At 44.5% G+C, this 26,708-nt stretch overlaps 1 protein-coding gene across 1 annotated transcript in view; it reads left to right on the top strand.

Moving 5' to 3' along the window:
- TENM4 (teneurin transmembrane protein 4) overlaps window positions 1–26,708 on the top strand; it is a 677,831-nt gene that overhangs the window by 363,057 nt on the left and 288,066 nt on the right. Inside the window, 1 exon segment of the mRNA XM_088459938.1 lies at window positions 5,597–5,806. Within this exon segment, the coding sequence (XP_088316064.1) occupies window positions 5,597–5,806 (210 nt within the window).

Below are 26,708 nucleotides of genomic sequence, written 5' to 3'. Positions count from 1 at the left end.
TCTCACCCCATCGGTGATGTACATAAACCATCGGCAATGTAGGTACATACAGTATGTGTTTGCTGAACCAATATCGTAAAGAAGAACAGTACCACGCAGTACCGTTTCTGGCAGGATAGCTCAAATTCCTGTGGCTGCAAAGTAGCAGGTGCCTGTGTGATCCAACGCCGGGATGAGCTCCCCCGTCTAGCAAACGACTTCACTGCAACGTATGCACTGTAAGGTCCAGCGGTTCCCATTTGCTTCTACGCTATTAGTATTAGTCCTGTGAAATCTCCAGATAATGAGAGTGTCTCAATCTTGTGAAATAACACGACACGGATTTCACTTCGCCCAACAACACTTTTGTTAAGGAAAACACAATAAATGAGCTATTGAGCGTCGCGGCTCCTCAGCCGTCATTATGCTGATTACCGTTCAGGTAAAAATAAAGAGCCAAACACAGCCATTTACGCAGGCAAAGGGATGCGAGATAATGTATTATATAATATGCAGTTACGGAGATATTCATTGTTATTATAATTAGTGTTTTGTTGGGCACTGTGTCGGCTGATTTACATTCTGTAATGAATATGCTGGTGATCTCGCAAACAGTATTTATATATATTATCATTGTCAACATGTTAATACAATTTCCAAGGAAACTCTGCCGCTGGGAAGTTTATTTATATATATATATATATATATATATATATATATATATATATATATACAGTCAGGTGCATAAATATTGGGACAGAATTTTCATATTTTGGCCTCTATTCACCACCACAATGGCTTTGAAATGAAACAAACAAGATGTGCTTTACCTGCAGACTTTCAGATTTAATTTGAGGGTGATTACATCCAAATCAGGTGAACGGTGTAGGAATTACAACGGTTTCTATATGTGCCTCCCACTGAAATTGTCTCACTCTCCGCCCAGTCTGGAGCATCTGACTCCGTCGGCAGCGACTGTCCTCTTTGGCCAACAGAATTTCAGTTTGAGGGGTCTAGTTACTAAGCAGTGTTAGTAGACAGAGTGAAAAGTGATAAGAAAGTGATAAGGTGCCAGCCAATCAGTTCCCAACTGTCATCTCACAGGTTGTGTTTGAAAAATGACAGTTGGGAGCTGATTGGCTGGCACCTTATCACTTTCTTATCACTTTTCACTCTGTCTCCTAACACTGCTTAGTAAATAGACCCCTAAGTAGCTTTTATCTGGCTGATTTGGAGGACATTAGGGGTCTATTTATTAAGCAGTGTTAAGAGACAGAGTGAAAAGTGATAAGGTGCCAGCCAATCAGCTCCTAACTGTCATTTTTCAAACACGGCCTGTGAGATGTCAGTTGGGAACTGATTGGCTGCCACCTTATCACTTTCTTATCACTTTTCACTCTGTCTACTAACACTGCTTAGTAACTAGACCCCGTATTCTTTTGTTTTACATGGTAAATGGCATAACAATGGGCCCTCTCACCTTCTGTGCCAACGTATGTAACTTGTCATTACTGTAAAATAATATGTTAGCACTTAGTAAGTCATATTAGACAAATGCTTCAAAACTTGGGGCTGCCCTGGCAAGGATGGATGGTTGGCAACAGTGCCCTGCTGGCATCTTTGTATCGTGGCTCACCTCTCTCCCGCAATGTGCATATCCAGCTGCTTCGTAAATACATGGATGTGTGTATCACTATCCAGTATCCACAGTGGTTTTTTTTTAAGAGATTAATTTAAAACTGGTACACGTGTGTTATTATTATTATAGCTACCAACATTCCATAGCAAACAAAAATTGGGAGAAATTGGGTCACCCCGACAATTACAGAATTAATAGCTCAAGTATTGGTCTACAAGAAAGTATCTATCACAACATGCTGCAAATGATCCGGAAAACCCAGTAAGACAGTGTGCTGCTATGTGGGGCATAGACAGCTGGTATTTTCAATGCAGGGGAGTTTGTGTTCCATAATGCTTATATATTTCAGCCAGCCAATCTATTACTTCTGCACGTACCCTCCTGAGATGGCAAGTAGAAATCTGCAAAAAGTTGGTCTTTTGGGCACCCAAATGCAGCGCGCCCAGTACTTTGCATGGGTTTATCTGCTTTATGTGTCTAAACCCGATGCATTTGGGCGCGACATGCGCAATAAATAATAGGTGCCCATCAACTCGAGTCCGCTGGCACAAACAATTGATTATCACCTCGCCACTTCAGACGGGAGAATAATTGAAACCCCCCCCCTGACAATCTGAGTCCCATGGATGTTCTGGGAGCCTACGTGTCATATTTACTGAATATAACAATAATGTACCTTTCTGTATTTTACATTTACTGTTAGGGTGCAATGATGATCGAGTCTGAGAATGAATGAAGAGGAATTATATCTAAAATAAACACTGACTAACTGAAAAAGAGGGACAATTGCAAGGACACATCATTAAAACCCAGGACGGTATACGTTTATGAAGCCGGCGGACGGAATCCCGACCGCCAGCTTCTAGACTACTTAATCCCAGCGAGGGTTAAATGACAGGCGTCTAAATCTAGACGCCTGTCATTTTACCGACGCCGGGAGACCGGCGCCCGGCATCCCCATCGAAGGGATTAGGTTTAGGGCTCCCGGGGGGGGAATTAGGGTTAGGCAACCCCCCGGGAGGTTAGGGTTAGGCTAGGGGGAGGGAAGGTTAGGCACCCCCCGGGGGACTTAGGTTTAGGCGGCGGGGAAGGGGGGGGTTAGGTTTAGGCACTTAGAGGGGCGATTAGAGTTAGGCACGGGGGGGAGGTTAGGGTTAGGCACCCTTAAGGAGGGTTAGGGGGTAAAATTAGGTTAGTTTATACTTACCTGGGGACGATCAGGATTTCCTCCTCTGTCGGGCTGCCGCTGCCGGGATTTGAACTGCCGGCCATGCAGCCAGCGGTGAATCATACCAATTCCCCTGGGACTGTCATTCTGCTGTGATGTCACTGTTTTTTTGTGACATGATGATGCGTTCCTATGAATACTGGTTCAGCCCCCACAATGTCTGCCTCCACTATGTGTATGTGATGGGTTCTATACAGTATTTATGTCATAAAATCGTGCAAGGATATAGCAACCAATCAGATATTCGTTTTCACTAGTCTGCCTACACTAAGCTGACATCCGATTGGTTGCTGCAGATTACAGCTTTTTGCAACACGTCATGAATGCGCCCTTTGTATCTGTTTATCACAACATTTGCGCATCCAATAACTGAAAATGCCAATATGTACTATAGAGAGAGAGAGAAAGAGAGAGAGAGAGAGAAAATAAATAAATACATTTCTGGGCCTGTTCACACATTGCAAAAACCAGAGATTGGATTGTTTACGAGCCTGTGCGCTTTATAAGTGGTAAGATTTTAACAGCGCAATTTGCAATCACTTTTCCATGTGAGCCTCCATTGTTTCTGGAAGGCTGGTGGCAGCAGCGCCTCCTTTACGGGGAGGGCATGGGGCCGTCCGTCACTTTTAGACTCAGCAGTTTAAAGGTCTGAAATTCCAGCTGTGCACTATTCAGCCCAAACTAAAGGGACTGGGCTTGGAAAAGACCTGATTTCCCTAACTCACCGTGTAAACAATTAACCAAAACCTTCAAAAATAAGTAGATGGAACGAGCTTGAGAGAAGAAAGTGAGTACAGTATTCATCTTAATTGATACATGAAAATGCGGAGCCCAGTCGGCGCTATGCAAATCGCTCTTTGTGGGGGGAAAACAGGGCATTGAAACGGCACAGTATGGCGCGTCTCAGGATTATTTCAGGTTTAAATCAGGGGATTTTTAAAGGCCTCAATTTCATGGCTGGGTCCTTACTCCTACTGAGAAGTGGCGGATCACGTGCTCGCAAACGCCCGTCTTCATTAAGCATTGGTCTAGCAATTCAGTGAACGCCAAATTATTCCACCGTTCATTAGTAGAGACCTTGTCCTGCTATAATCCCTGTGTGTAAAATTAACTGTTTACATTGTCTGTGTGTGTTTTTTATTTTTTTATAAATGTGATCTTGTTTGTATTCCCATTTCCCTCTCTGTTATTTAGTCCCAGTGCAATGTGTATCATGTTTAAGGTAACACAATTGTTTCAGTTTGCATGTATGGTATCAGACCCTGCCTCTGCCGTCCCTGTTTGCGGGTGACACAACGTTCTATAAAGTGCCATAAACCTGACGTAGTATCGGTAGGACCAGTTTGGGAATTTATTTATTCCTTAGCATAAACGGTTTAAAGTAAAATGGGGGTATTGAATTCTGCAATTATTCGTAAATCTCTAAAGTTGCGTACACACATAAAGATTTTCTGTCCAACCATCTAACTAGTTGATTGGTTGGAATGAAAATCTGGTAACGTATGGGAGTAACTGATGATCAGCAATTTGCTCCTAAATGCCAGAAAACAGATGAAAATGGTCGGTCAGACAAGTTTGTTAAATGTTTGATCTAAATCATTTGTTCAAACAACAGTTTTTGTCCATTTTCTGGCGTTTGGGAGCAAATTGCTGATCATGAGTTACTCCCATACGTTACCAGATTTTCATTCCAACCAATCAACTATTTGGATAGTTGGACAGAAAATCTTTACGTGTGTACCCAGCTTTAAAAGCACAAATAAAAACATAAAGTCCAATCTCTGCTTCAGCATTTCTTTATATTGTAATATATATATATATGCACATATATACACATACATATATATATATATATATATATATATATACACATACAAACTCCTATATGTATGTGTATTTCCATAATACAGTATATACTGTGTAAATATACATATATATTTATATATATAATGTGTATATATACACACTATACACACATGTATATATATGTATACACGCATCACAAACACATATATATATATTTTTTTAATTTTAATTTTTTATACACACACACTCACGTATATAGTTTCAGGTTTCTAAGTAACCAAAAAAAAAAACAGTGGTAGTGAGGTGCCCCAAAATTCTGCACTCCATTAGCTGCAAAGAATGTACAATTGTCATCCAATAAAATATAAATGTAACAATGCTGCGTCCAGATGGGAACTTCCTGGGAGCGTATACAAAGCAATTCCGTGTTTCGTCTACGCTCAGTTTGCATCTCCATTATATATACGTGGAAACGTGCTTATGGCGATACCGCTGGGTACCGTCTCCCGGGTTTCCTACAGAAATGGTGTTTTTTTTTTATTTTTAAAATTATTACAAATAAATGTTTGTTTGCCAGTCTTGTCAGTGTGTCACATACATAAAAATAATAATAATAATAATAATAATAATGCCATTATAAGCGCAAGAAGTTGGGGTAACCTCCAGTCATCAAAGGGTTAAATTTAAATAGAACAAGGTTCTAAAATAAATCCCCCTCCCCTTTCCCTGGAAGGATGCTCCCAGATAGTTGCAGCATTATGTGACTGGCAGAGATGGGGCAGGTGAGCAGGGTGCTGCTGGTCTCCTCCATGTGTACTGATGCTCCCAGATAGTTGCAGCATTATGTGACTGGCAGAGATGGGGCAGGTGAGCAGGGTGCTGCTGTGCTGCTGGTCTCCTCTATGTGTACTGATGATCTGTCTGTGTGTTGTGTGTATTCACAGGTCCTCCCTTGCATTGTTCATCTGCTTCATCAACCCCTATTGAACAAACCCCCTCCCCTCCCCCCACCCCAGGAGCCAATGGCTGCCAGAGGAGGCTGATAGGCAGCAGTGTGGCCCAGACAGCCCAGCACTCCGAGTCTGGGGGGGATTTTCTCCACAATTCTCTCTTAGTTAAAAGTGGTTCTGCAAACCTGGGAGTCTCTGCTAATGGTGAGTGCTGTCATCTTTTATACTCTGCAGCTGGGGGGCTATCAGAGGTGATAGACAGCATGCACACAGCTCCTCTATGTTACATGTCTATGCATGCCTGTCCTTATGTGTGTGTGCTCATTGCCTGCTGCTAGCTAGCGCTACTCTGTGTGTATGCAGTGCATCCTTAGTGCCGGCAGCATTGTATATCACACGTGTGCCTGCTGCTCATATATATACTGTGTGCATACAGCTACTCATATATTACACTTCTATTATTGTATATCACACGTGTGCCTGCTACTCTTATATACATTGTGTACATACAGCTACTCATATATATTACACTTCTGTATTGTATATCACACGTGTGCCTGCCTGCTACTCTTATATACAGTGTGTACATACAGCTACTCATATATTACACTTCTGTATTGTATATCACATGTGTGCCTGCTACTCTTATATACATTGTGTACATACAGCTACTCATATATATTACACTTCTGTATTGTATATCACGTGTGCCTGCTACTCTTGTATACATTGTGTACATACAGCTACTCATATATTACACTTCTGTATTGTATATCACACGTGTGCCTGCTACTCTTATATACATTGTGTACATACAGCTACTCATATATATTACACTTCTGTATTGTATATCACGTGTGCCTGCTACTCTTGTATACATTGTGTACATACAGCTCCCCTATATTACACTTCTGTATTGTATATCACACGTGTGCCTGCTACTCTTATATACAGTGTGTACATACAGCTCCCCTATATTACACTGCTGTATTGTATATCACACGTGTGCCTGCTACTCTTATATACAGTGTGTACATACAGCTCCCCTATATTACACTTCTGTATTGTATATCACACGTGTGCCTGATGCTCATATATACAGTGTGTACATACAGCTACTCATATATTACACTTCTGTATTGTATATCACACGTGTGCCTGCTACTCTTATATACAGTGTGTACATACAGCTCCCCTATATTACACTGCTGTATTGTATATCACACGTGTGCCTGCTACTTTTATATACAGTGTGTACATACAGCTCCCCTATATTACACTTCTGTATTGTATATCACACGTGTGCCTGATGCTCATATATACAGTGTGTACATACAGCTACTCATATATTACACTTCTGTATTGTATATCACACGTGTGCCTGCTACTCTTATATACAGTGTGTACATACAGCTCCCCTATATTACACTGCTGTATTGTATATCACACGTGTGCCTGATGCTCTTATATACTGTGTGTACATACAGCTCCCCTGTATTACACTGCTGTATTGTATATCACATGCGTGCCTGCTACTCATATATACAGTGTGTACATACAGCTCCCCTATATTACACTTCTGTATTGTATATCACACGTGTGCCTGATGCTCATATATACAGTGTGTACATACAGCTCCCCTGTATTACACTGCTGTATTGTATATCACATGTGTGCCTGTCTGCTGCTCATATATATATACAGTGTGTACATACAGCTCCCCTGTATTACACTGCTGTATTGTATATCACATGCGTGCCTGCTACTCATATATACAGTGTGTACATACAGCTCCCCTGTATTACACTGCTGTATTGTATACCACATGTGTGCCTGCTACTCATATATACAGTGTGTACATACAGCTCCCCTGTATTACACTGCTGTATTGTATATCACATGTGTGCATGCTGCTTATATACAGTGTTTCCACCTCCCTTACATTACACTTTATTGTATATCCATTGTGTGCATGCTGCTTATATATAGGATGTGTATCCAGCTCCCTTAATCTGCTATATAATGCATATCACACCACTTCATTGTATATCACACGTGTGCATGTTGCTTATAAGTGTGTGCAGAATTAACCCCTAACTGCCTGACTCCTTTAGCAAGAAAGAAACTTTATAATGAAGTTTTGTTACACTGTCTACATTGTGTATATTTGTAACTTTGTGGATGACAACTGACCTCTGTATTGCACGCTCTTTATGATGGATAAGGCTGTATGATGAACACTCTCGGCATTACTGAGTATTCTGGTGTATTATGCTATGTGCGATGGATGGGTACCACACTCCGGCGTAGGTGGCTGAGACCTTTCCCATCACTGAAATGTCTTATCGGTAAAGTTTCTCCTCTGGGAGACGTTGTGTAACCTGCTCTGCGGGGCCGCAGAGCGGATAATGTCACTTCCATTTCTGCCTTATTTTCCTGCCTTTCTACCCCGGCACATTTTCAAATTAGCCGAACGCTGAAAGGAAAGTAATTGGCGTTTTGTCTGTCTGTGTAAATGTTAGCGCTGTTTAATATGATGAACTTATTAACATTTCAGCTTGTGATGGTATTTCTGCTGGATGAACTGTTTACCGAGTCTGGGGTCAGCTCCCTGCGCCAGCTAGTTTTAAATCAAGTCTCCTTAATTGAAAGGTGTTTTTTATTTCTGATTATTTCATTTTTTTTTTTTTTTACTTTGGAGATTTTATTTTTTTTCCATGTGAAAATATTAACCCTTCCCTCTGACATACCGCTTCCGCTACATCATCCGAGCGGAGCATCGGTGTAGGGGCAGGATCTGGCGGGCTTGGCGTGTGGTAAATGCCATTGAATGAGTTGCTGAGCAGATCATGTTTATTTTTATTTTTCCAAACTTGTATGCCCTGAAGCTGAGAGACTTCCCTGACAAGAGCCTGGTGTCACCTGAAGATATGGAAATAGGGGCAGCCTTTTAGGATGGTGAAAGCCTTTCAGAGCTGCTGGGAAGAATGGATGTGCATTGAAGCCATTCACTAAACCCATTCAGCAGTTTCTATGGTATGCAACCTTTTAACCCCTTCCACCCCCCCTCTGGAGGTGCTGGCAGATAGCCGCCAAGGCAGGAGAGGGGTGCTTGTGATGGGAGACAGTGTATTCCCAGGTTTATCTATCTGCAGAGTGCTCTGTTTATTCAGGATATCACAAATAAGCTGCCTGTTCCTGTGTCAATAGTGCTAAATTGGCCCTAACTGCACTTTGCCTGGTTTATGGACTGTGGGTCTCTGGGACGTGCAGCACATGTTCTCACACACTCCTGGGTTTATGGCCATTTGTTGCTGCTCTGGTGACAAGTTGTTCTATTAAGTGGAAGGATAGTTGATTGTGAAAAGAATGTCTTCTAGGGGGGTAAGGGGGGGGTTATACTAAAGTCTTCAGTCCATTTCCCAGTTATTGCCCATAAAATGCCAACTTTTCGCTGCTAAGTCCTCCATTGAGGTAAAGTGAGTGTGTTTGCAAAATAACGTGCGTACCGTATGATGGTGACATGTCCCGTGCTCTTACGATTTGGTTAAAAAAAAATACATTAGTTGTAATTTGTACAGGGGATGTGCCTATATAACGCCGTGAACTTGCAAAATAGGTTCAGGGAATGGGTGGCACAATAGCTGCCCTGTCACTACAAGTCCCAGCATACTCTATCTGTAGCGTGTGGCAGTTGTTGGAGCATTACAGGCTGCCCCCTGAGTTTGGGGGGAACTCGCCGCCTCTACCAGCTTTGGTTTCCAACAGGGCGCTGCTGGGGGTTATCACAAGGCGGGGGAGTGGGGTGGGTGGGATGACGACTCACTATTACTGCAGCATACTTGCAGACCCCCCCCAAAGGCTATTTAGTTTGTTTTTAATTTGTACCCCCACTTTGAATTTTTTCGCCCACATTTTCAAAGTGCTTTTTTTGGGGTGTCCTTTTGTGCGTGTTTTTTTTTTAAAGCGTTATTTAGATGCAGTTTGCGTCAATGGGGGTGTACAAAGGGTACAGAGTGGTTTCCGCTCCTCTACACCCCAAAACCCCAGTTCTGCACTTTTTTCCGCTGGTATTCATAGGCGAAACTTTTTCGCTTATTACGTTGCATTGCGTTTTCGCACCGGCGAAAAGACGCTACAATTGAATACGGGGATAAGTAAAATCGGCGAAAATGACGTCATCGGCGAAAAAGTTTTGCGGAGAACAGCTTTTCGCTCCAAATTGAATACGAACCATAGCGTAGATTTGGGTATTTTGTTGGGAATTCAGTGCATCTATGGCAAGACGTGTGTGTGTGTGTGTGTGTCTGTGTGTCTGTGTGTGTGTCTGTGGCATGTATGTGTATTTGGCTTTTGTGTGGATTATTTTTAAATAATTTTTTTATGGTTTTCAGCTTTTTCAATGCTCTTTACATGGTTTCCTCTTTTACTTTCTATTAAGCCTTTTACACCAGTAATTGGACAGATTTATAATCAGAGATCCCATCTTTGTTTCTGCTTCTGATAGAAGTAGGTCTTGGGGTGCACAATTGTACCATTTTATCCAAAAGAGATTGCACATGTAACCCCCCTAACAGCACGTTAATGTTGTGATAAAGAACCTCCATTATACAAATCATCCAACCCGACCCATGCACCACCCAGTATAGATGCTCTGCTCCCGAACTTCATTTACCATGGCAGTTTCCTGGGCAGAATAATAGAACCAATGTATAATTATATTTCCTGCAGTAATTTCTTCTGGGTGGAGACATGCAAATGAGTACAGTACAGTGCTCAGCTATTTACCTGTCATTCATCTATGGGCCTGATTCAGAGCCGGACGCTATTTGCGCTCGCTCGTCCTGAAAATAGGGGTGGCTATTCAAATGAACCGTTCGCTGTTTGCGGTCTGTTCACGCCTCTAGGTCTGAACGAGCGAACAAAACTTGCGGTCGTTTTTTGGGAAACAACGCCCCCTGGCCGCTCGCATCCTACGTCATGTCCGCTATTTATTAGATTAATCGAGTACATCGACCAGGGTATGAGCTGCTCGCTATTCTTGTGGTTGGTTTTTGCTACCACAATTTTGCGAGCAGTTCTGGCTATAAAATAACCCAGTGACGTTGTCAATGACGCTGCTGTATTAATTATGCACACCCATAAAACGCCCGTTTTGACCTTTAAGCACGCCTGCGATCGGATCTCCACTCCCCGTTTTCAAGCACCTTCCCCGGTTACCACCCACATACGCCTCATTCTGTCACTCAAAATACCAGGCATTCGCTATTTTGCGAGCACATGAATTTTGTCCGCACTGACTGGTTCGCGCATGCGTATAACGATCCGTACGCATGCGCAGTTGGGCAAACATCGCTCGGAGCGAACGAGCGGCCTCTTACGAGTGGCTCTGAATCAGGCCCTATATCAGCACCACAGTCTTTAATGACTTCAGATAAAGCGGAAGGTCGGAGCTATTATTTGACCTCATGTGTAGCTGTTTTGACCCCATTAATAATCTGTATGTGTTCCTGCCTTTGTGGGTTACTACTGTTCTCTCCCATTCCCTGACCCTGTCATTAGTGCGTATTGTCAACACAACTTTCTAAACTGTTGCACAGAACAGTCGCCTCCTTCTGCCTCTGGCTCTTAAATTCTGCACTTTTTCCCCAGTCTTACCCCAACCAGAGTGCAGAGCGGGATATAATGGCCGCCATCTTCCAATCTCTATTCACCGACTTTAAAATCGGTACAAGAGGAAATGTTAAGTGTATTGCGCAACGGCTTGTCTCACCGAATGGCGAATGATGAAGCGGTAGCTAGGACATTGTATCGACGGAACTTCGCACCTTCGCAAAACGGGCGCCATTGATTTATCATCCCTTATCGCAACAATAGGGACTTATTTTTCCACCCCCAATTATCAAAGTGCTGGTTGCTTGTACAGCGGCTCTGATAAGCTATGTCTATCGCTATCACTGCGCCACTATTACATACACTGCGCATAAGCAGCCGCAAAGTCACGAATGCTTGGTGCCATTTTTTTTACAAAAATTAGCGCAGGAGAGGGATTGGAAGATCCCTCTCCTATGTTAATGCCTCCATAGGGACCCCATTGAGAATAATGGGGACTGCGATTTGCTCCTTTAGATGATCTAATGCAGGATATCCTGTATCTTTAATATCTCCTGCATTGTTAGGAGACAGAGTGAAAAGTGATAAGGTACCAGCCAATCAGCTCCCAACTGTCTTTATTCAAACACAGCCTGTGAGATGGCAGTTAGGAGCTGATTGGCTGGCACCTTATCACTTTTCACTCTGTCTCCTAGCACTGCTGAGTAAATAGACCCCTAAATCTTTTAGAACAGTCTGCTTTCGCATGATTGTTAAGTAAAAGGTGCTTGATAAATGATGAAAAAAGCCCTGTACCTATCGTCGTAATAACACTTTCATATCAATAACTGAGTGCGTTGCCAGCAAATGTTGCACCATTTATGTGGCTTCTTTACTGGAGAAATCCGTTGTCTTTTTTTTTTTGGGTGGGGGGGATCTCTGTATCTGGAAAGCATCGCCTGCACTTTCAGCGTAAGTGATGACAATCGATGTCAGTAAGCTGATACACCGTAAAGGTCAGCCAGATTTAAATGCCCCAAACTCTGTATCTTACTGATTAGTTAATAGGTTACAGCATGGTGGCCGCGGTTCAGCATTGTTTTATTGATGGCCTCGGAAGCTAGTAAAACCATAGGCCCTTAATACATGGGGTTATTTACACTCGCTGCATAGTGCTTGTGGTTTCAAGACACTTTGCGTCCCCCCAGGGAGCTTCATTGGTGCTAAAAATCTGCAAGTTGGTAATAAATATGCCCCCGCTCAGAGACACACTGTCTGGGGTCTCCCTCGTTGGAGGGTTTCAGCAGCCCAATGATATAAAGTGCAGGTAATATATAACCTGGGTGAGATGTCTGTATCTGGCATGACCTGTCTGCTCCTCTGAAATCTGACCTTTGAGAGTGAGTGAGTGAGTGTCGGGAGAATTAGCATAATCCAGGGCTTTATCCTGCAAAGACACTACTCTGATTTACACCTAAGTCTCTTCAACCCTCTTTAAATGGATTATCTGCTTTTCCCTATGGGACAGCTACAAAGGGCTCTCTGATCTCCGTGATGTATTCAAAGCAGAGGCTCTCCAGTTGTTGGGGGTCAACATGCTGGAACTTGCGGTTCCACAACAGCTGCGGATTCTCGGGTTGCTAGTTACATTACCATCCTATTGTAATGAAGCCCGTGGAAGAGCCCAGCTTTCAGCCACCCAATACGTTGCAGAGTGAGTAGTCTGTAAATGAAGGTTGCATGAATTCCTGACGTCTGCCTTATTCAGCTGCCCAACGGGTCATGTCCTGGAACACAAAACACAAGGCACCATTACTGTCTTCAAGGCCTAGGCCCTGATTCAGAGCCGGACGCTCTGACAGAGCGCTTGCTCTGAATCAGGGCCGTCCCTCTGAATTTTTAAAGCGGCCTCCTGGCCGCTCGTATAGCTGTGGGTGACCACCCACAGCTATAGCGAGCGGCCAGGAAGATGGTCGCGATGGTCAAGACCATCGCGACCATCGGGCTTGCGACGAGACTCTTGTGGTAGGGTCTCGTCTGCTGCAAGCCCTGGAGTGCTTTCGGGTCTATCAGAGCCAAAAGCACTCCCACTGACATCACTTGTGATGTCAGTGGGGCCAGCCCCAGACGGTAGGCGTTCCCATGGGAACGCCTCCGTCTGGCCAGCCACGCCCCCGGCATGCCTACCAAAGGGGGCGTGCTGTCACTCACCATCGACAGCACGCCCCCTTTGTAGCAAGACCCATAGCGACGGCTTGCCCGTCGCTATCCGGGTCTCGCGCATGCGCACGACGGAGCTGGGTCCGTCGTGCGCATGCATGCTCGCAAGCGGGTCTGAATCAGGCCCCTAATCCGATCTACTGGAAATATAACTATATAGTGGATATTTTCAGCTGTTGGAGATGTTGTATGTCTTTTTTTTTTTTTTGTCTCTGTAGTTTCGGAACGTTTTACTTTCTGTCAAATAATAATTCAAAGTTACACTTTGCAGAGGTAATCTAGACAGCACATTGTGGGCCTTTCTAATGCTGCGTACACACGGGACGATTAAAATGCTCGATATGAATGATAACAATATCGATCATATCGTTACCGTTCATACCGTGCATTTTTTGGTCCCTTCCAACACACCAACGACCTGCGATGTGTGGGCACGCACAAACTATATCGTTCATCGCCCGTGCATGCAGGCCAACTGGTCGATATCGAACAGGTTACTATAGGGACCTGCGATCGTTGGTGGTGTGCTGGATGAACGATATCGATCATCCAGCACACCCGGGAGATCGTTCAGCGATATCATTATTGCTGACGGTCGTCCCATGTGTATGCACCATTAGTTCTTTTTCTGTCCTTCGTTTTCATGAGTCATTTTATTTTTGCTAAACCATGTGTATATATAGCGTTGGTAGGCTGCATTGGTTCTGTGTGCATGGGTGAGGGGTGCCTTCTTCTGCTAAATCATGTTCTCCTTTTAAGCAATAAGAAACGGCCAGAGTAGATTGCACAGTACGTCCTGGCCGTAAATCAGTGTCGCCAGGACAATAAAATAACTATTCTCTATACCTGCCCTCATAATCTTCCCCAAGTGCACCCTGGGTATAAATACATCCTGAGAATAGGTGACTCTTGTCCTGCCATGTTCATGAATAGGTTCCCGGCTCATTGGTGTCCTGACAGCTCCCAGGTATCCCTGTGTGGGGTGCACCGTTTGGGTACATTGCTGATCGCCCAGAAGCTGGGAATCCGGGAGCTCCTGCAGGCTGTGTGACCTGTAGAGCCGCTATGAAAAATGACAATATTCTGGCATCCACTGTCTGGGAGTCTGTGTGGTATCTACAACTGTAATGCAACACCACCAGCCCAGATAAGCAGCTTGTTAGTAACGCAGCACAAAGTCTTCATCCCAACTTGTTAGATCTGAAGAGTAATGAGCCTGATTTACACTGAATAACCAACTTTTTCCCATAACCTCTTGGTACTAAAGTGGCACCACAGGACTAAATCCAAATGAATCCCACTCACAGTTGATCCCCCCCCTCCACCATGTATACAGGTGTAGGCCCATTTAACGGTCTCCTGATTCCCCAAGAATCCTGCTTTGGATTGTGGCCTCAGCGCTCCCATAAGTTCTCATTGTGTGATATTTTGTTTGGTTGTCGTCTAACATATTTCCAATCAGCAATGCAATCAGAGAATAGAGTGCATTGAATAGTGTTTCGAGAACCCCAGAGTTTTTCAATTATGAGCTGAACATTAGACACACTTAAAATTATCTATGTTATAAGCGAGAAAGCCTGTCTGTCTGTTTGTCCTTTATACACGGCCAGAGTTTTGGACCTAGCTCCACCAAACATGGCATGGTGGTGCAGTTTGTCCAGGAGTAGGTTTTTGCCTAGGTTTGAATTTTGTCAGGGTGACACACACAATTCCTAAAAATGGGGATACTCTTACATTACACAGGTTCTGGGGCTGGCTCAAGTAGAAATTGGCAGTCTGCCAAAAACCTGTGTGAAAGCTACAAGAGTAAAGGAGTCCATACACGGTGCGATTTGCACCTTGCGCTGCAACGGCCGAACCGACGGCCGACATATCAGGCGGTCCACACACACGGAGAGATCCACTGCCCGATGCGCTGACACCCTCCTCCCCCACCTGCATAGCGCTGCATGGGATCGTACATCGCATCCCCAGATCAACTGAACATGCAGAAAGATCTGGAGGTGCGATGTACAACCCCCACGGGAGCGCCTACTCTCCGATACCATGCCCATACACTGTGCGATATAGCAGCGATATCGTACCAATCCATCGGATCGGCTGCTATATCGCACCGTGTATGGGCAGCTTTAGTCCTTTTTAAAGTGACCTTTTTTTTTTTTTTTTACTCAGTCCTCTGTGTTTGCATGCAAGGACGTAACTAGAACTTTGGGGGTCACATAGCAAGATCTTAAAAGTGCCCCCCCCCAGAAGTAAAAAAAAAAAAACAAAACGCATACATTTACCGCCACACAGAGCCCATTCAGGTTATGCCACACAGTAGTACCACTAATACACATTATGGCACACAGTAGTGGTGACCCTTACACATTATGGCACACAGTAATACCCCTTACACTGCACAGTAATGTCCCTTACACATTATGCCCTCCCAGCAACTCTGGGAATCTGGCGCCAGTCGCGAGCCAATCGGAGCTCACGGATCGGCAGCCAGTCATGGGCCGTGGGCAGGGATATAACACATCTTCACTTTGTAGGAACAAGTTATATTAGGATATAGGCCAATGTCACAGTAATGGGGAGCACCACTTCATCCATCTCTTGTCCAGGCACAATATATTTACTGTTGTAAATAAATGTAATTACATTTCGGTAAAGGTGGCACCTTCTTATCTTCCTCAATCACCCATGTAATATAAGCTACTAGACTGTGGCACAAGAAGGGGTGGGGAAGCTCTGCAGGCCAGGATTACTGTCTCGCAGTGACTGCTCTGCTCACCACTGTGCTACGCTAGTCTGAAATGGCGCAAAACTGCATCATCTTTTGTCCTGGATTTTGCTCCGACCTACGGATTGCATTGCAGCCCATGTTAGCACACTAGTATTCTCATTAAGGGCGGGATGTACTAAAGGAAAAATGCGGTAAAACCCCCGTTTTCAGTTTTTTTACCACATTTCCATATGTACTAAGGCCCGCCCGCCCTTTTTTCGGCGCGGAGTGCTGACCCCCATTCACCTGCACTCCATTGTCGCCGGCCTGTGCTCCTCCTGGCTCCTCCTCCTCCTCCTAGTCTTCCGGGTGCAGGGAGGAGGAGGAGGTGCCCGGGACTTCCTGCACATGTGACCAGCAGGAAGCTCCCGGGGCTGGGAGGGGTTGGGGTCCCACGGAGCCCCCGTCACCAGGCATCGGCTGCTTCGCAAAGGGCAGCTCTTATCGCAAGCGATGTCCTTTGCGATACTAATCGCATATGTTAGTACATATGTGATCACTAAGGTTGCGGTGACTGGCGGAATGGTCACAGCAACCTTAGTACATCCCGGCCTAATGAACCTAGTGCCTGCAGTACTTTAAAGGGCCTATCTATTATTTTCATTGGAACCCCAATAATCAGAATTGGGCAACTATACTTAAAGGGGTTTACCTCAAAAAAGTTCTGGCCAAACGTGGGCAACTTCAATGTATTAAGCGGCTTCCATAGTATACTGTTAAGCCATAGCAACTGGCTGCAGGCCACTGTCTGTGTGGTAAATGATTTGGGGACATATTTACTAATCTGTGTATTTACAAAAACCTATTTTATTATTTTTTTTATTTATTTTTTTTTGGCTGATTTTGCCGGTCGGATTTATTAGTAAATGTAAAATCGAGCTTGTTTTGCATGAAATAGTATTGCTCTTTTTAATCTGACAGGCGAAATCTGTGAAAATCGAGGGTTTTCTAAATCCACTGCTGAGGTCATTATTTTGTGTGCAAAAATCACTTGATAAATGGCGTTAAAAACGACAGCATTCATACATACCGTATTTCATCCATAAGGATATAGAAAATGTGACGGCAGCAGCTAGCAGATCATCTTCTAAGCAAGTAGAGGGTATAAATGGGTGTCATGTATTAATGTCACGCAAAATGCTCCTTAATGTGGCTGAGGACATTCATTAAATATCATTTTGGCATGTAACGAGGTCATTTAATATCATCTGACAGGTTGCCTAAAATTGCAGGTTCCGGTGTTACGATTACACACTATTGCATTATCATGGCAACACACAACCTGTACCTATCAACCGTCAATCTATTCCAGGCGGAGGTATCTATAGACTCACCAAAAAAAATGAAAAATAAAATCTTTTTTTATTTTTTTTTCCTGACAGGTAAAGATGATTTATCCCCCATGTGCCTCCCTATTTCTTTAAAGAAAGATTTATGTCTACAAGTTTGTGACAGTTCCTTGATTAACATGCAAGCAGAGAGTGAGGGGGAGAAGGGATCTCGCTGAGAGAACTGACTTCTTGCTATCATTTGGTTTATTCTGGAAAGTGATCATTTAGGCAGCATGTTGTACAGCCTCAGCGTGCAAAGCTCCCCTCCATGGGGACTTCATGTCACTCTCCGAATAACACAGGCTTCCAAGGTCGTCCGCACAGACACTTTCTCCTGCTGACGTTCTGGAAGGATTGCGGTTTTATTTTTTAATCTGATTAATGATATTATTTAATAGGTGTTATGTGGTTTCCTGCGGATTAGATATGCACTTACCCATGCCGGCACCCCTGGCGGGTCCGTAGCGTCCGATATTGCTGGTTACACACATCGTTTAGTGTGTACCCAGCTTTACCAAAATGTTTATGGCCCTCCTCTTGTCCCTTACGCCAGCCATTACAGTCCACGTTTTAAGGCTATCCATGCTTGAGCACAACTAGACTTAACTAGTACCTCAGTCAATCTGATGTAACCATCTGGACTCAAGCTTAGATATCCTTAAAATCTGGACTGTAATGGCGGAGTTTGGGACCCCCGATTTACGCCTTTCTTTATAATCTGGAGCTCTCTGGCTGTTTGGGCATGCTGGAGCTTCTAGTTCCACGTTTGTAACCCCTCTCATTCCTTATGCAAGGTTTAAACAACCTGTGGATCTCCAGCCCTTGTGGAGTTAGTCTGGCAGGGCATGCTGGAACTAGTAGTTCCACCAATGCCAGAGGGTGACAATTTGCCTTCCTCTGTTTAACAAAAAACCACACTGACATTAGTATTCCTATTGTCTACACTATACAGTCTTTCGCTGTCCTTCAAAACCTGTTTGGGTGCCTTATTATCTGTACACTCCTGTGTAATATTGCCAGTTCTATTGGAGTTATTCCCGTATACAGCCAAACACGGTATCTGCATTTCCCAACATAATTCGGCCACTAGGAGTCAGGGTTTATGTGCTTATAATATTCAGAATAACTGAGTTTGGTGTTTGAATTTTACACTTAAATGTATATGCTTAGATTACTTTTCTACTTTTAAAAATCAATTTGACCTAGTAACTTCCTTTACCAATAATAGCGCTGTCTTACGTCCGCTGCATTAGTACAGCCCTGGCACTTCTGTTTAGCCTGGAATTACGTTTATTTAATTGGGTTTACCCAAAAGTTAAAAAAATAATAATAAATGTAGGCTCTAATTGGTTAAGATAAAATAAAAATTATTCGTTAACGGCACTTTGGGCTCGATTGATTACGGATCGCTGTTGCGATCACAAGCTGCGATTACATAGTTACGCTGCGAAAATATACTAACGTTTGCAACTGCTCAGTCAGCATAGAGATGTACATTACCGTTTTCTAACATTCGTAAGACCTCGCAATCCTGCGTATACATCGGTAATATTGAGTAACGCCGGACCCTCACGCAGAATTACAGGGACTGAAGTGTCTCAGAAATTGCCAGTCTTGTCGGCCGCAGTGAGTACTCGAGCTGTGTATGTCGTTGTGGTGGCTAATTTATGCGCACTCAGGAAATGGCGTTCACACGGACAGGTACGCCTCTGTTTCTCCAACCATTCCCCTGTCACCACCCCCAAACACTGACGTCCCAACTGCAATAGCGATTACGCACACAGTCTCACTGCGATAGTATGCTAATCCATTGCGATCGCTATGCCGCCACAGCACAACATATGGACGCCCGCTTTACCTTACACACATCCGTAATGTTTAGCAAGACTGCGAAACCATCGGTAACAACGAGTACCATCGCAGCCTCACTCACACTTGCACAAGCTCTGACCTTATTCAGGAATTGCTAACCTCGTCGCACGCTATGAGTACTTGGGCTGCGTAAGGCTCCGCAGTAGATAATTTATAATTTATGCACGCCCCTGCAACCGCGTTCAAATGCACTGGCACTCCTACGTTATGCCGACCACCCTCTGTCATCACCCACAAATGGTACTTCCTGTCAATCACTGCGATGGGTATGCATAGTCACTGCGATTGCAGTCACGATCGCAGTGGCCAGTTCGTGCACTGCGATGCATGCGCAGTACTCAACAACCGTCCGATTGCGTGCGTATTAGCAGTTGCGATCTCTGCTGAATCAGGCCCTAGGATCGCAGTGTGATCACAATACTTGCCTGCGCACTGCGGTGCATACACATGCACAGTACTCGCCATCGGCCGGCCCGCATACCACTGGGGGCTTACTATGTATTTGCAAATGCATGCAACAAATATCTCTGAATTTCTATTACTTTATAGTTTTCAAGTATTGTTGCAGGTAGTGTCCTGGGGGACATCTGGGGCGCAATACCCTTTCTTTTCTTTTTTTGTTTAGAATGACCCCCTACCTTCCATGCAGGGCCGGCTCTAGGGGCGTTTGACCAGTGCGACCGCACAGAGGCAACACCCGTAGAGGGCAAACCCCTCCCCAGCATCCCGATTTCAGTACTGTCCCGCTGTTCAACCTGTGGGCCGAAGCGGCCCGCGGGTGGTCTAATTGGGAGGTTGGTGCCGGACCCCCGGAGTGTGAATGGATGCCGCGCGCCCTGACGGGAGAGGACTGGGTGAAGCCCAGCCAGCGACGAAGGGATGAGCTTTACCCCCAGCCTGATGTTATTTGGAGGCGTGCTATGCGGGCACGCCCCCATGTAATGTCACGTAGGGGGTGTGGCCTATGGTAATTAGGCAGCGCCCCCAATTCGGTCGCGCGTCTTGTCAATTCGGTCGCGCGCCTATATTATTACTATGATAGTAATAATATATATATAGTAATAATACATCTTACGGTAATATTGCTTGCTGTAGATTGAAGTGGTTTTCCAGTGCACAAAAAGTGATCGCACTAGTTTTCGCAATCCCTTTGCACTTACGATACAGTGCCTGCCATTTAGGCTACATGGTTTATTTAAGGCTATTTACTAACCTGCAGCCAATGACACCTTATTTTTTTTTTTCTTACTTTATGACCTGTACTAGACACTAGCTGATGGAATCACTCGGCAGAGTTCCATTTTTCTCTTTGAACAGGAACCAGAAAAGTTAATAAGGGATATTATGTGATCTGGGTATTACGTGATGTGAGTGTGTCTGTACACGTGTAGTTACATACATTGCGTGTATATAGGCACATACAATGCTGCTGTTGTGTGCTTGGCGCACATTGAATATAAATATAGGAGGACTGGTACTGGAGCGCAGGTTGCGTGCGGCTGTCCGTTTATCATTCTGACGTCTGCTACAGTAAACTGGCTTTGACCACGTTGTCTGTGTTTGTTTCCATGTGGAACATGTATAACGTGCGCGCCTTGTGTTATCGGTGCGGCTTTTATTAGCATCACGGCAGAGAAATTTACGTTTTTAGTTTTGGGGTTCCTGTCTTGGTTTGTGTAACACTGCAGGCACCCTGAATTATTCTTATATTGGCAACCTGTAGTACTAGTAGTTTCAGCATGCCCTGTCAGACTAATCGCCAACTGTCCCCATTTTACAGGTTCCATCCCAGATTTTAAAAAGTTGCCTATGGTAATGTCCTTTAGTTGCCGGAGTCACGGCTGTGATCATATGCGGATGATGGTGTCAGCTCTGGCTTGGTGTAGAAGCCTGCGTCCCAGTCACCACCCAGGAACGCCCATCACTTTGCCACCCCGCCTCTGATACCCTCCCTTCCGTTCGTATTAGAACTGTTGTGTGTGACGCATGCGCCGTAGGGCTTTTTCTGAACTTTTTGCACATGCACACTCGCAGAATGGATCCTGCGCACAGACAGATTCCCGATAATCTTGAATCTGCGAGTGCACTTCTGATTCAGGCCCTTAGTTGGTAGAAAATATACACCAGAAAAAAATGTCACCACCGTAAACCGTACCTTCTGGAATTTTTTAAAAACTGTGCGTGATGTACGGGAATCATGGAATCGGCGCCGTTGGGGCACATGCACAGAGTGCAGGGTTGCATAAATTTGTATTTCAATTTTTTTTTTTTTTTTTTTAGCAAAAACGGATTTATTTGATTTAAATAGGATTTTTTATTGAATTTTTTTTTTTTTAAATAAACGTTTAAAAATTTAAACCGTTTACTTCAAAAAAGAATGAAATAAAAAATCCTATTTAAATGCAAAAAAGCTGATTTAAATCAAATAAATATGTTTAAAAAAATAAATATATATATATATATATATATATAAAAAAAAAATCAATTTTATGCAACCCTGAAGAGTGCGCTGTAAGTACGTTGCTGGCTACATACAGGTCTGGTGATGTCATTCTCTGATCGCATTTACTAACGTTAACACTAAATGATGACAAAATTGGGATTTTTTTTTTCAGGAGAGGCCGCTCTTCAGCCCAAACAAACTTCAATTTGTGGCCAGTTACAACTTCAACAACCCAAATGACCAATGCAAAAATTGCAGCATTTACAGGATGTGTGTTACATTGTGCGTTGCACGCCTTATCCCTAGTCTGCATCCTAAATCCTGCCTATCAGTCTTACGCAATATACTAGGACTTAGAAGATGCCATGTTACTATGACCTTATGTATCCGTTCCGCTTATTTAAGACCTGGTGAAGTTACAGGAATTATCCACATCTTGTGCCTATTGCTGGGAGCACAGATGCAGAGATCAGTGTAACTGAGGTGTAAAGAGCGTGTTTTGTTCTACTTATTCCAAAGTGGTTTGTTAACTTAAAAGTAACTGCACGCTTAAATAACTCCCCCCTTCTTCCCGGACCCTGTGCTCGGCCCACTTCTGGTTGGAAAACGACTGGAACAGATTAAAAGCATAAAAAATTGTTAAACTTGTTGGCAGCAGAAAATCTTTCAGTATTTCGGGTTTAAAATTACCAGCTCTGTGAAATGAGTCCCCGGCACACAGCCCTGAGTCCTCTTACTAACACCTAGGGCGGTAACTGGGATTTACAAATGTTACAATTGTGGCTGCTGTGTCTTAGGTGATATTGTATATCAAATAGCAGCCTCCCGCCTTGCTGTTGCCGATAGATGACCCTGTGTGCGCATTTTCTATGTATGTGATCTTTGTTTATTTATTCGTATATTGGTCCTGATTGAGCAGCGGCTCGCTACCGCGATCGCAGCTGCAAATTCGCACGAAAATCTGCTAGTTGCTTGCCAAAGCACCACCGACATAATGACGCCCACCGCTGCTTTCTCATATCCGTCCACTGTCGCTCTTCTGTTTACCATCGACGCACATCGCACAGGCACGCAGCATTTACACCATGTCTGACCTGCCGCAGACACTGCAAGTCTCTACGCACGCAGTGGGCTCTGAAGCTGCGTATGCAGTCACTAATTTACACACGCCAAGGAAACAGCGTTCAAACGGACAGGCACGCCTGCGGTTTTTCCCACCACTCCCACGTCACCACCCTGAAACGCTGTCAGCCTGTCACTCATTCTGCGATGGGTTCCCTCTGTGCGTGTGTAATCGCTGGGTACGATCGCAGTGCACTCGCCGTGCGGCTTATACACGAGCGCAATGGCTAACAATCGCATACTTTGTTGCAATTGCGAACGCTGCTGAATCGGGCCCACTGAGTTTGGATGTTCCTTTTTTTTAGACGGCAACTAGATGTAACATTTCAGCTACATACAAATATATTTCGAATCATATTTTGTATCATTAAAAAAAAAAATTGCCTGTATTTCTGAACTACACATCTCAGCATGCCCTAATAGCAAAACACTGGCAGGGCATGCTGGGATGTGTTGTTCCACAGCTGCTGGAGGGCTGTTTGTTGAATACCCCCTGCTTTATACTATTGTCAGTCAGATACACTTTCCTGTAGAGTGTATCAAACTCCTTTATAAAAAAAAAAAAAAAGATTCTTGATTGGCATTAGACCAGGTGGGCAAAGATTTCTGACAATGCTCAACCCCTTACCTCTGTGTCAGATCCCCTGTATCTAGCTGTTCCAACTGATAAGTTCCGCCACAATTATGGGGATTGTTCTTTTCCAGAGAAGCTGAACATAGCTGCTGCCGGGCACCGTCTCGTATATTGGCAACGAGAATGAGGATGTGTTGGAAATTGACTGTTTAGATTTACTGCGCTCAAGAGTGTGTCTAACCAATGTTTTGATACCTGCTACAAGGTGTATTTGAAGCTGCACTGTCAGGGGGCTGCTCCGAGCATCCGTTAGTCGGGGCTTTGCTGGTTCTGTATTACAGGTGTGGGGAGCAAAGTGAGAGTTCTCAAACTCCTAAACACCATTAAGCTACGACGTAGATGCTCAGCGTTACCAGCAACTGGCTAGTAACGGAAATATTACTGGGCAACTGGTCAATATAAAAATCGGGGACATTGGCGTAGGACACTGCTTTTCAGGAATCCGCTTCTAGAACCTACTGGGTACTTGGTGCCTTAAAAACAGATTACTTAAACTCGCTTACTCTATGCAATTTCTTCTGGGAACTTTTTTTTTTTATAGTTTTGTAGTTTTTAAAATGTTAAATATTCAATTTTTCCCTTTTTTTTAAATATAAATTTCAAAACATTAATGAGATCATTAATGGTCTCCAAATTAGGGATGGACATCGGTAGCCTGGCATCGAATGGTTGCTGTTGTTTTTCTATTTTTCCCCGACATCAAACCATCGATGGTTACTACTGTACGTGCACAGAGGCAGTCGGAGCTTAACGCATGCGCACATAAGCTGAGCTGCTGACACCACTTCCGGTGTGTATTGGAAAAGCTGAATCCGAAGGCTGGCAACCATCAAAGACCTGTGATTCGATGGAGAAAAAGTACTTCCATCGGTTCAGGAACATCGATAGTTGCTAACCATCAGCTTCCGATGATTTCCCTACTCCGATTGCTTACTGTTCGACCATTAAGACAGTGCGAGTGAAGTGCCATTCTGTCACTTTGTATATCTGTACCCCCTGAGCAGGTTTTGGTCTGTAGACCATCTGGTTTGGTGATGATAGGTTTGCCAAATTTATAACAATGTATAACTTATGTTGTATGATGGAAGCGGAGATTATTTGAATATTAATTATTATTTGCTTGTTACAGTGGTCTGAGATTAGGGTGCTTTGCATTTCAATTGTGCGACAGTGGTCGCTGCTGCTTACCCAGTACATGCATGGCAAGAACAAGCTCATCCCAATGCAACACTGAGCGTTATGCCAAGAGTGCAAGAGGGCGAGGCTGAAGTTGGCTTCTTATTCGGATCGCTTCTTCCTCGTGGCAAAACCAATGTCCAGAAAGAGACCGGTAAAACATCGAATTGGTGTCGTAGCTTTGCAGTCTGAGGCTTCCAGCGCAGAACTTTTCAGTAGCCAGTATCCATATTCCATCATGTTGTGTTTGCACCCCTGCGAAGGCAGAACAGCATCTGGTAAAGATTTCCTTCTAGCTAATATGGCCGTGGGGCCTGTTCCTGGCAGATTAGAGAAGGTTGAGTCCAGAGAAGGGTCCCCTTTCTAAAGTTTGCTCTAAGTGGCTGCCGTGCAGGAAAGATAATCCCTCGGCGCACCTGTGCAGGAGAGACCTCTGGGATCGGTGATGTGTGTCCATCTGCTCCGGGGCCTCGGCTGACCGCATGCTCCCTGCTAGGTCAGCTCATGTTCCACGCTTAGTTTAGCAAGCGCTACAAGTTGTGTTTCCCCCCCCCCCTCCCAAGTTTTAATAGGGAACAATGGAGGTTTGTTCTGATTGAAGTACGAGTCGCCGGAGGAATTTTAATGGAGAGAAGGTGACTTTACAGACAGGCCAAACAGGATTAAAACAAAAAAACGTTGGTGACATATATACGCCGTGTCCTCTGCATTAATAAGTCGCAGACGTGCTGACGCAAAGCGGGCACACATACCTCTTATCTGCTTAATGCAAGCAGACTCCCGTTTAAAGTGCCCATTGTCTGCAGCACTTCAGAGAGCTCTGTAGACTTTTGTACTAGATCCCTTAGTGACAGTGGAAAGTGTTATGGGATGAAGTACAGTAGGTGGAGTTGCTGTAAATATTAGGGGGTCTACTTATCAATTGGTGATGGGCCTAAATAATGGGACAGTGAACTGAGACAATTTATCAAGTGGCAAATAGACCCTGGCTTAGCTGAGGTCTTCATCGCCAGCACAAGTCACTGTGCACGTTGGCACCACGTGCCTTTCGCTGGAGGAGGGGTTTTAGGCTGCCCCAGCATGCCATATGTAGTGATACACAATCCTAGTTACCGCAGCCACTTAGCCACCAATGGTAACTCAACCCCCTTATTCTGGCCATAGACTGCAAAGATTCCAAGTGTCGAACGATTATATCGTTCATGTACATACGCCCGAACGATAATCGATCAGAACTGTCGCGCAACGGCTGGGTGTGAATGGTAATCGTTCAGGGGACCTAATTCAGAGATGGACCCAATGCCGATATTTTCACAGGTTGAGTGATTATCGACGGCCTGTGTCGCACTGCGCATGTGGCAAGTGTCATTAGTGATGTCACTCGCAGTAAGGATTTATTGCCAAAGTGATTGACCGCCATTTTCCTTGTGATCTTTTTTGCTGCTCTGTGGCGCCGGTCTGGCACTGCAGAACAGAAGCTCAGAATCTGCAGCGAGGTAAGTGCACCCATTTTAAATACGCCCTTGTGCTGTGTACAAATTCCCAGCGGCTGCATTTGCATACATCTCTGAATCGGGGCCAGTGCACAGACTTAATAACAGAACTGGGCAGCACATAAGCTGAGTGAGTGGGTGGCTGTGATGGGCTGAGTGAGTGAGTGGGTGGCTGTGATGGGCCGGTGAGTGGGTGGCTGTGATGGGCTGAGTGGGTGAGTGGGTGGCTGTGATGGGCATGGTGAGTGAGTGGCTGGCTGGCTGGGTGGCTGTGATGGGCTGAGTAAGTGGCTGGGTGGCTGTGATGGGCTGAGTGAGTGGCTGTGATGGGCTGGTGAGTGAGTGGCTGTGATGGGCTGAGTGAGTGGCTGGGTGGCTGGGCTGGGTGAGTGAGTGGCTGGGTGGCTGTGATGGGCTGAGTGGGTGGCTGTGATAGGCTGAGAGAGTGGCTGG

Source organism: Taudactylus pleione, unplaced genomic scaffold (genome assembly GCF_031769625.1).
Source record: "Taudactylus pleione unplaced genomic scaffold, aTauple2 ptg000954l, whole genome shotgun sequence".
Classification (NCBI taxonomy): Eukaryota; Metazoa; Chordata; class Amphibia; order Anura; family Myobatrachidae; genus Taudactylus; species Taudactylus pleione.
This window is presented reverse-complemented; position numbering and strand designations above follow the sequence as displayed.